This window comes from Oncorhynchus mykiss, chromosome 13 (genome assembly GCF_057628025.1).
Source record: "Oncorhynchus mykiss isolate SJ-2025 chromosome 13, ASM5762802v1, whole genome shotgun sequence".
NCBI classification, from domain to species: Eukaryota; Metazoa; Chordata; class Actinopteri; order Salmoniformes; family Salmonidae; genus Oncorhynchus; species Oncorhynchus mykiss.
The window spans coordinates 46,416,046-46,433,374 of record NC_143034.1 but is presented as its reverse complement, the minus strand read 5'-3'; the positions used below and the strand labels follow the sequence as shown (position 1 = coordinate 46,433,374).

Below are 17,329 nucleotides of genomic sequence, written 5' to 3'. Positions count from 1 at the left end.
GAGGAGGAATAATGGTCTGGGGCTCTTTTTCATGATTTTCAGCGTGACAATACCCTGTTCACAAATCGAGGTCCATACAGAAATGATTTTGGGATGAATTGGAACGCCAACTGCGAGTCAGGCCTAATCGCACAACATCAGTGCCCGACCTCACAAATGCTCTTGTGGCTGAATGGAAGCAAGTCCCAGCAGCAATGTTGCAACATCTAGTGGAAAGCCTTCCCAGATGAGAGGCTGTTATAGCAGCAAAGGGGGGACCAACTCCATATTAATGCCCATGATTTTGGAATGAGATGTTCGACGAGCAGGTGTCCACATACTTTTGGTCATATGGTGCTGTGTCATATCACATAGGCTGGAAGCCTATATATTCTTCTATGTGTGTTCTGCTGTAGTCTACATTGATTTAATTTACTTGAAGTTATTTTCCAATATTGTGATATTTGTTCTACTGCTACATTGAAAATTATATGAAATTCGGGTCTTGTCAGCCCTACAGCTGAGTATGTGTGCATACGCTTATGTCCGGTGTTCTGCAGTGACGTTTAAAAATGTTGCTGTACATTGATGTCTAGAAAACTAGGCTACATAAAACGTGGACTTGTGCAAGCCTCGCCGCTACACTCAAGTATGTGGGTGGGTCTGCAGTGACGTGAATTAATCAGCACCTTGGAGAGTGCTGTCCATTTCACCACCATAGATAGTAGGCTACTTGGCTGTTTACTCTGTCTGCTGTGCTGCTATGTTGCGTTTGACACTTTTTCTCTCTCAATGTGTTCCGGTAACTCAGAGCCCCCTGGATAACACCCCCTCACGCTCACTATGTGTTTCGGGACCTCCCGATTTACAAATTAAGCACTGCCCAACGCTCTAACCACTAGGCTACCTGCCGCCCTATAGGGAAAGGGAAAGGGGAACAAGGTGCCTCTACCACCAATGACCAATAGCTAGGGGGATAAAACAACAAACACACTGTTCTAGGTGTGTCAGTCTTCCCGGAGCGACACATGTCATATTTAATACAATAGAGAGAATGGTCATTAGCCCTCATTAGGACTGTTAGGTGACCCTCTAATTACAGACCATTCAGTCAGTCACCTTCTAAAGGTTATCAGGGATGGTTCTTTGTGTTCCCTCATACCTTTGATGAGAACATGTCTATTGCTGCAGCTAATTAACCATGTCTCCGTCACCACTAATCACAGCGCTATGTCCTAACGAAGCTCACCGCCGGCCTGACATAATAGCATTCCACTACTTTATTCAAAACCCGGGAAATATCCTAGAGATGGTCTGTGGCAGGATCAGAGTCATTAATAAGGACTTCTGATAGACCAATCAAATGAGCAAACGAGTCAAACAGAAAATGAGCACTGATGGACAGTCTTTTTGTTGATGTCCCCGTCGACTGGACTAAAGATATCTTAATGACGTCCATGGAAGGTGTAAATGAGACGACATAGGGACTTATAAAAGGAGACTGGCTTCAGAGAGAGGTGAGAGTAGAAGTGGACCCCACAGCCTTTGGCAGAACATGGGTTTCAACACAAAGCATCTTACTACAGCCCCAGGGATGGACACAGCATGCTCAACCACCAAGGTAGGATCGACGATGTAACACAGCTTTCTATTACAGATGTTTATACTGTGGAATAATTTAAGCTGCTATTATGGGCCTCAGACAAAGGTCATGTAAGGGGGTGTTCAGAAAAGTACATCAGGGATTGTTTTTGGATGCATTTAAATATGAATGGTAACGCTCGCTAATGCTCCCCAATTTGCATGGAGTGTTTTTAGAATAGAGATGGAACACCACTATTTGCACTTAGCGTGTCAGTCGCTGCCATGACATTTTCAGGGGTTTGAGTTCCTTTCAGTCTATTGAATAGGGTTTTGGGTAATGGGTTTTAAGGGTATTAAGCAATTACATCGTCTTTCAAAAATAGCAAGACCTTGTCTGAAGAAAATGTTCTAAAACGGATGGTTGTTTGCAGACATGGCTGAAATCTTTCTGAGATTGTATCTCAATTAATATTCCTGAGTACGTTTTAGCTTTCATTTTTTCATATTAACCATAAAATGATATTAACATAGGCCTATGCATGTCTCTCTCTATCTCACTCTCTCCTTTGTTTATGTTTGAGTTTGCAAGAAAGGCATTTCACTGTACTTTGCATGTGACATACATTTTTTTTTTAATCTCTCTCTCTCTCTTTCTGTCTCTGTCTCTCTCTCTCTCTCTCTTTCTCTCATGACGTTCTAACACTGAAATATTGTATCTGCTTTTACTGACAGAAGCTCAAGGTTCTCATCTTGTTGCTACTCGTCTCTCATCTGGCCTGTGACGCTCAGGAGGTTGCCAACTGTTGCAGACAGAAATCCCACTCCTGCCGTCTTTACGTCCTGCTCTGTCGCTCAGGTAATGGGACGGGGACAAGGGGACCCCTCACTGATGACGCAGCCGCTGGAATCCTCACACTCGGTAAACGGAAAGAAACTGATGAACGGCGCTTCCAGAGCCGGTTGAGTCAGCTACTCCATGGGTCACGGAACCAAGCGGCGGGAATCTTAACGATGGGGAAGAGGACCGAAGACACAGCAGAACCGCTCATGCGCTTGTTTCCCATTTTAGAGACGGCCCCCACTACCACAGCCCAGTTGGTTTTACAACTACCGTTCAAATGACTCATCTGGAAAACATCAATGTTGATGCATCATTTTTGAGGGACTGCGTCAAACATGTATATATGAAAACATGGGTTTTGGGTAAAATGTTCCTTTAAGATTGAATTTGTTTGTGGAGCAGGTGTTAGTAATTTTGTTAGTAATGTTGTAAATATTGTATATGATCTCATTGGTGTAATAAATGTGATAACTTTCACGTAGCACAGTTGAACTTGCTTCCCTGGTGTCTCTGTATTTTAAGTGATGGGAAAGTAAATATGAAGAAAGTGACTGTCATGAGGGTTGAGTCATCTAGTTGTGTCTATGTTATGGCATCACGTCACTGGCATCACAGTCAGACAACTCCAATAGCCCCAACCAGCCCAAATCATCAACCCCTCAATCAGCCATGAGCACATGTCTGGATGGGTAGGTGTGTTTGTTCGAGTGTATGTTCCAGAAATGAACTTTTCCCAGAAATACCTAGGTCTGCTGTATTTTCCATCTCTCTTTCATTCTAACCTGCCCTCCCTCTCCAAACTGACTCCATGATTCTTCCACTTTCACAGCTTTTCTCATGGGGGCAGCATGGAGCTGCTTCAAGGCTCAAGTCTGTGTGGATCTCTGTGTTACTCAGAGGGCACATATTGTAGTCTGTTGTATAGCCAAAGATCGAGGTCAAGACCCACTGTATTTCTCCATCATTGCATTACATTCTCTTGCCACATTTTTTGTCCCTCTCTTCTCACCTTGTAGCTTCTTTCTAAATGTTTGTACTCTATATATCGTTAATGACTGAAAAACAGCATTGTAACCATTGTAATGGAAGTAAAGTCTCAGGCTATTCTGCAGTCTTGTTTGTGTGTTCTTCGTGCGTACAGTACTTCCATCCACTCACCTGGTCACAAACACACCAACAATTCACCATGCCATATCGACAGAAACAAGCGCTCACCGTGCCATGTTTTCTCTCGGTTATGTGTCAGACCGCCTGGTAGGTATAGAGGAGGTGCTAATTAGAGCAGATGCTTAAGAGAGAGAGGGAGTCTGTCTGGGATACATTTCTATATTCATCTACTCATGCAGTACCAAGCTACCCAGCAAGCACATTTGGTTCCTTCTATGTTGTGGGAATGTGCATTTTAGGTTTCCCATTGGTTCTGAGAATGAAGCCATAATTTTCCTGACTGGTAAAACTGAATGTTTTTGGGAGGGTTCTGGGAATGTACATTTTTAGGTTGCAGGGAGGTTCTGAGAACATTTTTACTATGGTTCCCTGAAAGTTTTCCTGGGAGGTTTCATTAACAATCTGATAATGAAATGTAAAGGTTAGTTTGAGTTTTCTTTTGTAGTTTCCTAAACTTTCACTGACTGTTTCAATAAGACTTTTAATAACACTGCTAGCTTAGGTTAATTGTTTTGAACTCCAAGCACAGATAGGACATATGGAAATTAATTTGCTTTGCATTAATCATGCAAACACATTTCTTTTTTATTGTGGCACGGCATCAGCGGGATTTGAACCTTTGAGCTTCTATCTAAGGAATTTGTCCACTGGGCCACCAGGATGGAGCTAGCATGCCATGTTTTTGAATTCATACAAAGCTGTTCATTTTAGTCTATTCAAACAGACTCCATTTCAAAGGAAACAAGTGCTCATTAACATCAGGTGTGGCCAATTAGTGGACGCGGCCAACACACCTGAACACACTTAACAAGATAGAGGATAGAGAGACCCCTTGTTGACCCTGAGAACAGAATGTATACGTTTTAAAAATAATTCTTAAAACATTCTTTGAACGTTACTAATGTTTTCTTGTGGTTTTTATGGAAAGTCTTCTTAATGTTGCGAGAACATGACTTTAAATAGAACCATGAGAAAACCTACAGAAAACGTTATGCTGAAGTACTGAAATTCCCACAGAATACCACTGTTTCTTAATATACTTGGAACAATTTGAGAACATTATTTTAAATAGAACCATGAGGAAACCTGTAGGAAATGTTATGCTGAAGTACTGAAATTCCCACAGAAGAACGTTGTTTCTCAATGTTCTCTGAACTATTATTTGAGAACATTCCCAATGCCAAACCATTTGGAGAACGATTCTAAAACATTACCAAAAGTTAAATTAAATATAACCAGGTTTGAACTTTTAGGAAATGTTCTGTTAAAGAAATGAAATACCAAGAAAATTGTTTTTTTGTCAAGCTCCTTAAAATGTGCTGAGAGTGTTCCAAGGCCAAGCAACTATCCTGAACCATTCCCAGAACGTTGTGGGAAGGTTGTATGCAAAATAACCAGAGGACAACCATGCTCTCACCAAGCGCAAAGAAACATGGTTCTCAGAACATTATGTGCTAGCTAGGTAAGATGCTTATAAGACCTTAGAGGCTTTTGATGATGTACAGTATGTGTTTATGAATGTACAATTTGCCTCCCTGTGCATGTCAACAGGTATACATGGGCATTCTCATCCCTATTTCCTAGTAAGGATACAGGATCAGAAGGGGATGATGGCAGTGGTGTGCACAGCAGAAAAAGAGGGAGGGGAGGGGCAGAACGAAAGAGAAAGCCAGATGAGATTCACTGGTCTACTGACTGCCAGTGTTTCTGTTAGAGGGGGTGCAACAAGAGAGAGTGTCTATTAGTGTGTGAAGGAGAGAGATGACGAGAGGACAGACTAAAATAAGGTATAGAGCGTGCGCAAGAAGGAGAACGAACAGAGTAATTGATTGTTAATAAACAGTGAGAAGTGGAGAGAAGCAGGGGGCTCTCGCTTTCGGCGAAAGAAAGAGAGAGACAACAGAGAAAGAGGAAAGGGAGGTAGAGAAAGAGAGTAGAGGGTGGGAGAGAGAGACAAAGAAACAGAAACAGGGAGAGAGGGATGAGAGAGCGATAGAAAATGGCAAAGACTGTGTGATAGAGAGAGAGAGAGTACAGACTCAGATAACGGAAGTGGCGTGCGCATCCTGCTCTCCTGCTGGGACTAGATGAGACTTCAGACTGATCTGTGAGGAGAGAAGAACAGAGAGATACACTACCTAACTTGATGACTCGAAGCTGACAGTGAGTTACAACACCTTAGCTTGATCCGCGGTGAGAAGAATAACTACCCACACTACAGAGAAGGAAGGAGCTAAAGAGAAAGATTAGCAGCCTTACTTGGGATAAAGAGGAAAGGTGGAAGAAGGAAGACTATAAACCTGAGACTGAGGTAAATGCCACTGATACCCAGCTGACCTGTAGCTGAGTGCTGAGGCGGGATCAAGGAGAAGCATCTGTTGAAGTGCAGACTGCAGAGTCACGTTGGTCTGACTCACCCTCCTCTCAGCTCTGTCTGTTCAGGGATGGAGTGACTTGGTGAGCCCAGCTCTGTCTTCATCGTTGGACAACATGCCTGTGATGAAGGGCCTCCTGGCTCCCCAGAACACCTTCCTGGACACCATCGCCAACCACTTTGATGGCACCCGTAAGTATACCCTTTACTCAAGCCTTTCTGCCTTTGTGCCACCCTCCGTGCCCACCTAATTGGGATGCCTGCAGTGTTACAATGGGTTTGATTGATTGTAATTTACTGGTGAGGTCATTTACAAGTTGTGAACAAGTTGTGTTTAATACATTGTGACTTTTCACTGTGAGATTTCCACTTTGATTTTGTGTCAGCGGGTCAATGAAAATATGACCACCTTTAACTTTTAGCTTTGATTTTGGGCAGGATTCAATTCGTATCGCCAAAGTATTGAGGAAGATCAGCGTTACAGTTCGATTTAAAGGCAATGTCCCTGCGTTCGTGGAGACTGCAAATGCTGCGTATGTGGGCTCAATCGGCAGCTACCTTTACATTTTATTAACTCAGAACTACAGCGATACGGATTTAAATATATTTATGACTATCTCATTCAAATCGCATGGTGTCAAGCATTAGAACCATTGAGAAGCAAAACTTTTTTTTGGGGGGGGGGGGGGGGGGCTGCTGTGGGATTAACACAAATTCTCGAAGATGTTGGGGGGTGGGTTATGAACTGGCATATGGAATTGTTTTAAGATGGTCCTACCATGGATCATTTAGGTATTTGATTTAACATTTTAGGACCCTTTAGGTATCCCAAAAATATATTTTAAAAGTATTTGATAAAATATTGAATTTGGCCTTCAGTACCAAATACCACAGAAACACATTGAATAACACGTCCATCAATGGCAAAAAAGACAGTAAAAAAAATGAAATCCTAAGGAATAAGGTTTTGAAGTGTCTGTCCTATATCTAGGAGAAATAAGAAAGCTCCATCTTGTCAAGGTTGAGCTTGAGGTCGTGGGCCAGGCACGATATCTGCCAGGCACGCAGAGATGTGTGTCTCCACCTGGGTGTCAGAAGGGGCTGAAGAAGAAAAGGAGTTATGTCATCTGCATAGCAATGATAGGCGAGACCATGTGAGGATATGACGGAGCCGAGTGACTTGGTGTGTATGCAGGGTCGGGGAGATTACTTTCTAAATGTAATCCTTTACAGTTACTAGTTACCTGTCCAAAATTGTAATCAGTAACGTAACTTTTGGAATACCCAAACTCAGTAACGGAATCGGATTACATTCAGTTACTTTTAGATTACTTTTCCCTTAAGAGGCATTAGAAGAAGACAAAAATGTATGTTACCAATTGAATGACATCCATTGCAGGATAAAGCAATGTTTACATAGCTGGCCATGTTTGGCTGTTAAATTTTTTCGGGTTGGTTGTGTGGGCTTATTATAACCCATCGCTTTCTACTGCATATAATAATGTAAGAACCGAAGCTGGAGATGAGAAGCAAGTACAGGGAATGAACATTTAATGAACAGACAAGTGACAGAACAGGAACATCGTCAGAACAGGGGGAACAAAACGACATGACGACAATAAAGCTGAAGCCGGGAACAACCTAGGGAACAGACAAACATAGGGGAGGTAATGAAAACAGGTGATTGAGTCCAGGTGAGTCCAATGAATTACTGAAGAGTGTGACGAGGGAAAAAGGTGTGCGTAATGATGGTGGCAGGAGTGCGTAGTGCTGGGCAGCCTGGCGCCCTCGAAGTGCCCGGGAGGGAGAGTGGGAGCAGGCGTGACATAATATTATGATTAAATTATATCTTTACATTACTATATATAATTTATAAGTCCAAAAATGGATGTAGCAACTACAGATTGCCCTATTAAGTATATCAAAAGTGTACGAGTGTCCATTAGACCTATGGATTTTGTTTTATATCAGCATGAATTAGATTGAGCAATAAAAGCCCCAATTTTATTCCATAGCCTGGGATCCGCACTATGCAGCTGTTGTAAAAGAGCATTTTTCCCTGGCTGTCCACTGGTTTCAAAAACAAAGATTGATAGGCATCTTAAATTCAACCATTATTGGGTTCAAATGCACATTTGGATTTCTGAACAGCCGTAACGCACAAATAGTTACAAGCCGTAACGCAAAAATAGCTAAATGAGAGAGCAGCAGTGTGATTCACATCAATGCGCTACATAGGTACCAATAATAAGTGATATCCATATCGCCGTAGACAACGCCACTGCTGTCATCCTGACCTCCAAGCGTTTATTCAAGTTGCATAATCCTTGGATGCCGACAGCCGTCACACCATTGGAAGAAGACATAGCTTGGACTGTAGCCTACAAAAGCCTATTTCTGATATTTTCCACGATCCATCAAACACATTTGGTGTGTCATCATGGTGGACACTGACTTGTGGTCAGACACGCTCAGGTGGAACAAACTTAAAGTTGCGCCTTTTTACAATGCTGATTTGAATGTCATTAAGAAAACAGAGAAGTGTCACATTTTTCCCGGCAAAAAGTTTTTCAAAAGAACCTGTAATCTGATCACAATATTTTTGCTGGTAACGTAACGGATTCCAGTTACCGTTTTTTATAATCCCTTACATCCCCAACCCTGTGTATATGTAGCCTGGCGAAAGTAAACCCTCCACAGGACACAAACTCATTTGGGGTTGTTTATTCTGTCAAAGCTTACATTTCAAATAGGATAATGTAGGAGGGAAATCACCGCAAGTTGAAGTCACCGTAAAGTAAAGTTCAGTTTAAATCACGATCAAGTGAAATAAATCTGTTCGTAAAGTGGATAAAAACAATGAGTACAATAAGTACAAAGTGAAATGCATGAACGGTAGTGGCTCTGCTTTCTATAGAAACACAAGAAAATACCACAATGTTCAGTTAGAATGGACCTCTAACATTTCAGATATCTGGGTACAAGATGACCATGATCAAAATGACATTGTGCATGAAAAACAAAAATGCATTTAGTCATAAAACAATAGGAATACTTACAAACACACTGTCCACATGATGCCCTAACCCCTCATGGAAGAGTAGATCCTCATCTCACCCATAATGGAACTGAGGGAAATATCATATTAATATTTCAATCATTATTCAAAAATCAAACAAAATACAGCACCCTGAAGCTTTACAGGAAACAGAATGTCATTCTGATATTTACTCACGCTTCAAATAATGTTATTAACTCCACCACGTGGTTCTGAGAGCACTGGTATTCAGCTGGCAAGAAGCTAACATCCTCATGTCAATCTGAAAGTATCAACAAGCTAGCATGACCATCTTGCATAAATATTACAAAACAAACTCTTATACACTGCAGATGATGCAGAATATCATATATTCCGGTATAAGAGTAAGATAAAATGCAGTATTTACCCATCTAAAGTAACGTTGGACCCACGGTGGATTTCAACAGCTCTCCGATGTAATTGCTTGCTCTCACTCTTACACACTGTGCATGCACAATCTTATAACCTCTCTCACACATTATTTAAGGATCTCTTAAAGGGACTATGCCATCTAGTGGATATAAATGAATACATCTACGTGTTTTCACCACCTGGCTACATATAGAGAGAAGAGGTGAGGGCCTAGAACCAAGCCCTGGGGGACACCAGTAGTGAGAGTAAGTGGTGTAGACATAGATCCTCTCCACGTCAACTGGTAGGAGCGGCCTGCCAGGTAGGATGCAACCCTGAGACACCCAGCCCTGAGAGGGTGGAGAGGATGATCTGATGGTTCACGGTGTCAAAGGCAGCAGATAGATCTAGGAGGATGAGAACAGAGGAGAGAGAGTCAGCTTTGGAAGAGCGAAAAGCCTCCGTGACACAGAGGAGAGCAGTCTCAGTTGAGTGACCCATCTTGAAGCCTTGACTGGCTTGACACTAATTGCTAATTGCCTAGCTGAGGTGAAGAGCACACCTCCCGGTACTAATTGCTGATTGCATAGGAGAGGAGAAACCACTCCCCCTCCAATACAGCCACTGATTACCAAAACAATAACAGTCACAAATTGCCCTGCCCTTTATTCCTGGTTGATGTGTCAACAATCAGCTGCAAGTCATTTTTTAAAGTTGAACCTTTGTTTAACTAGGCAAGTCAGTTAAGAACAAATTCTTATTTACAATGACAGCCTAGGAACACTGGGTTAACTACCTTGTTCAGGGGCAGAACAACAGATTTTTACCTTGGCAGCTCGGGGATTCGATACAGCAAACTTTTGGTTACTGGCCCAACGCTCTAACCACTAGGCTATCTGCCGCCCCAGGTATCCTAGTGGCTGCTGAGCAGTCAGCAGTTCATACACTAAGTAGACTAAGTAGGCTAAGTAGGCTACTGGAAAGACAGACAGCACTTAAAGTAAATGGCCCTAGCTAGCAAAAATACAGTACTAAACAACACTAGATGAAGACAAAATTATACTTATTACTACTAGCGATATTAGGAGTCAACTAGCTATATAATTGAAGCTACACCACGGCATGGCAAAGCAAATAATGAACCACTGAAAACACTACCTAGATTTGAATTTAGTTCAACTACCACTTAGTCCAACTATCACTCCACTGCTACTACAAAATGTAATTAAATTACTAGTAGAACTATATGTAGTTCACCACTCCCCAACACTGTGTGTAAGTGGTACTGGAGTGGGGCAGCCAGTGAACACTGTGTGTACATGGTACTGGAGAGGGGCAGCCAGTGAACACTGTGTGTACATGGTACTGGAGAGGGGCAGCCAGTCAACACTGTGTGTACATGGTACTGGAGAGGGGCAGCCAGTCAACACTGTGTGTACATGGTACTGGAGAGGGGCAGCCAGTCAACACTGTGTGTACGTAGTACTGGAGAGGGGCAGCCAGTCAACACTGTGTGTAAGTGGTACTGGAGAGGGGCAGCCAGTCAACACTGTGTGTAAGTGGTACTGGAGAGGGGCAGCCAGTCAACACTGTGTGTAAGTGGTACTGGAGAGGGGCAGCCAGTCAACACTGTGTGTAAGTGGCACTGGAGAGGGGCAGCCAGTCAACACTGTGTGTAAGTGGTACTGGAGAGGGGCAGCCAGTCAACACTGTGTGTAAGGGGTACTGGAGAGGGGCAGCCAGTCAACACTGTGTGTAAGTGGTACTGGAGAGGGGCAGCCAGTCAACACTGAGTATAAGTGGCACTGGAGAGGGGCAGACAGTCAAGACAGTAATTCAGGCTGTGACAGTGATGGAGAGAGTGGTGAGAGCTCAGCAGAGGAGGAGTGGGTGTGCTGTTGTTTTGGATTGAAGTGCCACTTGTTGGGCTGTTGTGTGTTTGCTGTCTCTGTTGCTCCTCATTAAAGTGATACTTCGGGATTTTGGCAATGAAGCGAGCCAATGTTAACTTGTGTCAGTGCAAAATCAGACACTTGCAGTCATTGCACTAACGCTAGTTAGCAATTGCGCTACCACTAGTTAGCAACTCTCTTCAAACTGCACGCAGAGGCATACAAATCTTGGGAAGTAGATAAAGGTCTTCATTTTTTCCTGAAGTATCCCTTTACAGTACCTGTATCCCTATTTCCCCTTTATTTTAGCTCACTCACAACCTAAAAGCTATTTTTGTATTAGTCATGTGTTCACAGTTCATGCATTCTGTTTGTCCATCTATTAAGCACCTCTGCATTTGACCATAGGATATATACTGAGTGTACAAAACATTAGGAACACCTGCTCTTTCCATGACATAGACTGACCAGGTGAATCCAGGTGAAAGCTTTATGTCACTTGTTAATTAAATCCACTTCAATCAGTGTAGATGAAGGGGAGGAGACAGGCTAAAGAACTATTTTTAAGCCTTGAGACAATTGAGACAGTGATTGTGTACAGTGGCAAGAACAAGTATGTGGAATTATCTGGATTTCTGCATAAATTGGTCATAAATTAGATCTGATCTTATTCTAAGTCACAATAACAGACAAACACAGTTTGCTTAAACTAATAACACACAAATGATTGTCATTTAAACACTTACAGTGTAGGTTGGAATACGTATGTGAACCCCAAAAGCTAATTGGAGTCAGGAGTCAGCTAACCTGGAGTTCAATCATTGAGACGAGATTGGAGATGTTGGTTAGAGCTGCCCTATAATAACACTTACAAAATTGTGAGTTTGCTACTCACAAGAAGCATTTTCCTATTTTCCTGATGTGAACCATGCCTCAAACAAAAGAGATCTCAGAAGACCCAAGATTAAGAAATGTTGACTTGCATAAAGCTGGAAAGGGTTACAAAAATATCCCTAAAAGCCTTGATGTTCATCAGTCCACAGTAAGACAAAATGTCTATACATGGAGAAAGTTCAGCACTGTTGCTACTCTCCCTAGGAGTGGCCGTCCTACAAAGATGATTGCTAGAGTACAGCGCAGAATGTTCAATGAGGTTAAGAAGAATCTTAGAGTGTCAGCTAAAGACTGGAACATGCCAACATCTCTGTTGACGAGTCTATGATACGTAAAACACTAAATAAGATTGGTGTTCATGGTAGGACACCACGGAAGAAGCCACTGCTGTCCAAAAAAAACATTGCTGCAAGTCTGAAGTTTGCAAAAGAGCATCTGGATGTTCCACAATGCAACTGGCAAACATATTCTGTGGACAGATGAAACTAAAGTTGAGTTGTTTGGAAGGAACACAACACTATGTGTGGAGAAAAAAAGGTACAGCACACCAACATCAAAACCTCGTCCCAACTATAAAGTATGGTGGAGGAGCATCATGGTTTGGGACTGCTTCGCTGTCTCAGGGCCTTGGACAGCTTGCTATCATCAACAGAAAAATGAATTCCCAAGTTTATCAAGACATTTTGCAGGAGAATGTAAGGCTATCTGTCCGACAATTGAACCTCAACAGAAGTTGGGCGATGCAACAGGACAACGACCCAAAACACAAAAGTAAATCAACAACAGAATGGCTTCAACAGAATAAAATATGCCTTCTGGAGTGGCTCAGTCAGAGTCATGACCTCTACCCGATTGAGATGCTGTGGCATGACCTCAAAAGAGCGGTTCACACCAGACATCCCAAGAATGTTGCTGATCTGAAACAGTTTTGTAAAGAAGAATGGTCAAAAAATTCCTCTTGACCGTTGTGCAGGTCTGATCAGCAACTACAGAAAACTTTGATAGGGGTTATTGCTGCCAAAGGAGGGTCAACCAGGTATTAAATCTGAGGGTTCACATACTTTTTCCACCCTACACTGTGAATGTTTATACGGTGTGTTGAGTAAAGACATGACAACCTATAATTGTTTGTGTTATTAGTTTAAGCAAACTGTGTTTGTCTATTGTTGTGACTTAGAGGAAGATCAGATCAAATTGTATGACCAATTTATGCAGAAATCCAGGTAATTGCAAAAGGGTTCAGATACTTTTCTTGCCACTGTATGTGTGCTATTCAGAGGTTGAATGGACATGACAAAAGTACCTTTGAACGGGGGGGTATGGTTGTAGGTGCCAGGCACACCGTTTTTAGTGTGTCAAGAACTGCAATGCTGCTGGGTTTTTCACTCTCAACAGTTAACCGTGTGTATCAAAAATGGTCCACCACTCACTGTAGGAATCGTTGTAGTCAACATGGGCCAGCATCCCTGTGGAATGCTTTTGACACCTTGTAGAGTCCATGCCCCGACGAACTGAGGCTGTTCTGACGGCAAAAGGGGGGGGCAACTCAATATTAGGAAGGTGTTCCGAACGGTTTGTACAACAAGTATATGTCACTCATGGACTACTGTCCAAGCTACATGATGCACTTTCCCATGGTCAGATCGGGTCACGCTCTTCTCAGTGGGTTACAAGAAGTGGGACATGACATCATGCTAGCGTGTGGCCGCCGATCTGTGTCCTGGCTGAGTTAATGAATTCAGTGTGTCGACAAACACACTCACACTCTCTCTATTACACACACTGACACTCACACACACACACCAACCTGGACTCAGGAGTAGATGTAACATAGTAAATGTAAACCCAGGACACTCCAATTAGGATGATATGATATGTTACGTTTCATATGGTATGTATTCATTTGTGGATGTCCATCATCCATTTCGTATGACATGTTATGATTTACAATTTGTGTGATATGCAATGCATTGCAATTCGTACAATATGCTACAGATTTCTAAAATGTATGAGATGTAATGAATTACAATCTGTTGGCTAACGTTAGCTAGGTGGCTAGGTGGCTATCGCTAACGTTAGCTAGGTGACTAAGGTTAGCTAGGCTAGGGGTTAGGTTAAGGGGTTAAGGTTAGGGTTGGGCCTCCCAAGTGGCACAGCGGTCTAAGGCGGTGTAACTACAGACCCGGGTTCGATCCCAGGCTGTGTCGCAGCCAGCTGAGACTGGAAGACCCATGAGGTGGTGCACAATTGGCCCAGCATCGTCCGGGTTAGGAAAGGGTTTGGCTGGCCGTGATGTCCTTGTACCATCACGCTCTAGCGACGACTGTGGCGGGCTGGGCGCATGCACGCTGCACGCTGACTTCGGTAGCCAGTTATACGTTGTTTCCTCCGACACGTGGCTGACTTACGGGTTAAGCGAGCAGTGTGTCAAGAAGCAATGCAGCTTGGCTGGATCGTGTTTTCGGAGGACGCATGGCTCTCGCCTCTCCCGAGTCCATACGGGAGTAGCAGCGATGGGACAAGACTTAGACTACCAATTGGGGAGAAAAATGGGTAAAAAGTACAATAAACTGATAAATTAAGGTTATGGGAAGGGTTAGCTAACATGCTAAGTAGTTGCTAATTAGCTAAAATGCTAATGTTTTCCATAATGACATTCGAACATGTTACCTTTGGGTTGCTAGACGTTCGCGTTATACGCCTGCCTACGCCTGCCTACCCATCCACCCCGACCAACCACCCTACTTTCGTAGTGTGAGTGTGTTTTTCCCTTAATAAGTAGAATGCTGTCTCATGTAACCATACCAAATGTAACATATCATACGTCTAGTCTATGAGACCAGGCTGCACACACACACACCCACACAAATACAGAGTCAGAATAATGTTTTTCACAAGTTTGGTGGTTACAGGCCCTCCGTGTCATGGTGTGGGTGGAGGAGCTGGCCAAAAGCTTTAATGGACAAGACTGAACCGGTCTGGGCGAAGTGGGAGGTGCAGGGAGCCGTGATCCAAAGGGAAGAGATGTAGTCGGAGCTTGAAATGTCTGTAGGGAGCTGATAAAATAGTCCAAAACTTTGACATTCTTCTCTCCAAGTTCTGGGAAGCTTCCTTATTTTTTATTTTAATTTTTTATTGAACCTTTATTTAACTATGCAAATCAGTTAAGAATAAATTATTATTTACAATGATGGCCTACCCTGGCCAAACCCTAACCCTGACCACACTGGGCCAATTGTGCGCCTTAGACTGCTGCGCCACTCGGGAGCCCACACAGTGTATAATAGATAATTGACCTCAACCTATGACCTATGACACCAATATTCTAATTTCATGCGCGACAACAAGTGGGTGGATTTGCAACATGAAATGTACAGTGGGGCAAAAAGTATTTAGTCAGCCACCAATTGTGCAAGTTCTCCCACTTAAAAAGATGAGAGAGGCCTATAATTTTTATCATAGGTACACTTCAACTATGACAGACAAAATGAGGGAAAATGTTAATGAATTGATTTGCAAATTATGGTGGAAAATAAGTATTTGGTCAATAACAAAAGTTTATCAATTGTTTATCAATTGGTGGCTGACTAAATACTTTTTTTTACCCCACTGTATGTATGACTGCCTCTCTCAACTAAATGACCCTCTCCTTTGTGTAACGTGAATAGACCAAGCGATTACAGAATTAATGAAAGTGACAGCCAAGTGATCCCAACACGTGAGCAGGGACATAAATTACAGTTAATTATGCATGGGTTAAGCGCCAATCAAACAGCATCTGGGTATCGATATCAGTCATCCACTCTCTGTAAAAGTAGGCTGATAAGTAACTCCATCAATCCCATCCCAATGTCTGGTGGACTATAACACGCTGTAATAAAGGAAAGTTCCCTCCATAACGATCCATTATATAATTTCTAATTTCACTCCTAATACATTATTTAGTCGTTGCCAGAATGCAAACAAACTACTATATACAGTAGAAACGTACAGTACACATTGTACAGTTATTCCCATTTATATGTACATTTCAGGTTCTACTCTGTGGATTATGGTACCGGGATGTCAGAGCGGAGTTATCGATTGCAGCGTTTACACAGCAATAGTTGTATTTGTGTGCACAGCAGAAGGCTAAAGCTTTCATTGTTGTCTTGTTGTTGCTCCACAGAATGATTCAGTCTAATTCTCTGTGTGGGCTGGGAGCTACACACAGCTTTCCCCTCCTCGTTGAGGCACACAATTAGTTAATAGCATTTCCCCTCCATTTCAATTCACATATTGTGATTATTGTTGTTGTGATTGACGCAAAGGGCCTGGCTTTTTGCTTGTGCAATGTAAGTAGATTGGATTGGGTTTTGCTCTTCGTCACCTGATGTCAATTACCGAAGCTAGTGCATGAACAACGAGACAACAATGAAAGCTTTAGCCTTCTGCTGTGCACACAAACATAAATCTAATATAACTATAACTACACGCTGCAATCGATAACTCCGCTCTGACATCTCGGTACCATAATCCACAGAGTAGAACCTGAAATGTACATATAAATGTAATAGAAAAGTAATAGAAATGTAATAGAAATGTAATAGAAATGGCCAGTTATTCACTACAATGGAGAAGTCCCTTTTGTCGTGTGGACGGTCATTTCAGAAATGATTCTGGGAGAAAATGAGAGCGGCAAAGAGAAATAGAAGCTCTTAGAGAGAGCTCTTAGAGAGAGAGAGACTGGTAGACTGGATGCATTTTAGCAGAATAATAGAGTCATGTTGGAGAAAGAGCTTTACCATCTGTTTGCTTTGGTGTAGTGAAACCTTGTTTCACTTGTCTGTATCAGTCTAAGCCAGGTAACATGATGATCATGAAGCTACTGTAAAAAAAAACTTTATTGGTCCAAATGATGCAGTTGTTTAATAATCAGTATGTTTTCCCGTGGGATTAACTTATTGCAAATCTATTTGTGTTCTTCCTGTATAAAAAAGGGACCGTATCCTGGTTACCTCCTCCCTGTGGAAATAACAGCTTTGCCATATGCTTTTTATTAAAACAATTACAAATTGCTATGGCAACCCAATCCGGGGCACATAAAGTCTCATGTAGCTTCTGTACTAATTATCTCTACATCAGTCACTTAAGAGACTGACATTTCAGGAGGTTGATGTTTTTGCGGC

General features: G+C 42.4%; 2 protein-coding genes across 2 annotated transcripts in view; both read left to right on the top strand.

Moving 5' to 3' along the window:
* Positions 1–1,408: 1,408 nt before the first annotated feature.
* LOC110486261 (uncharacterized) lies at positions 1,409–3,515 on the top strand. The gene is made up of 2 exons (XM_021557714.3): positions 1,409–1,600; positions 2,296–3,515. Exons 1-2 carry the CDS (start codon positions 1,535–1,537, stop codon positions 2,683–2,685), a joined length of 456 nt encoding a protein of 151 aa, XP_021413389.2. The 5' UTR covers positions 1,409–1,534; the 3' UTR covers positions 2,686–3,515.
* A 2,232-nt stretch (positions 3,516–5,747) lies between these two features.
* Positions 5,748–17,329, top strand: part of LOC110485164 (voltage-gated delayed rectifier potassium channel KCNH4-like) — a 29,397-nt gene continuing 17,815 nt past the window's right edge. The window contains exon 1 of the mRNA XM_036940964.2: positions 5,748–6,137. Within this exon, the coding sequence (XP_036796859.2) occupies positions 6,062–6,137 (76 nt within the window). The 5' untranslated portion in view covers positions 5,748–6,061. The remainder of the gene's footprint in view (positions 6,138–17,329) is intronic.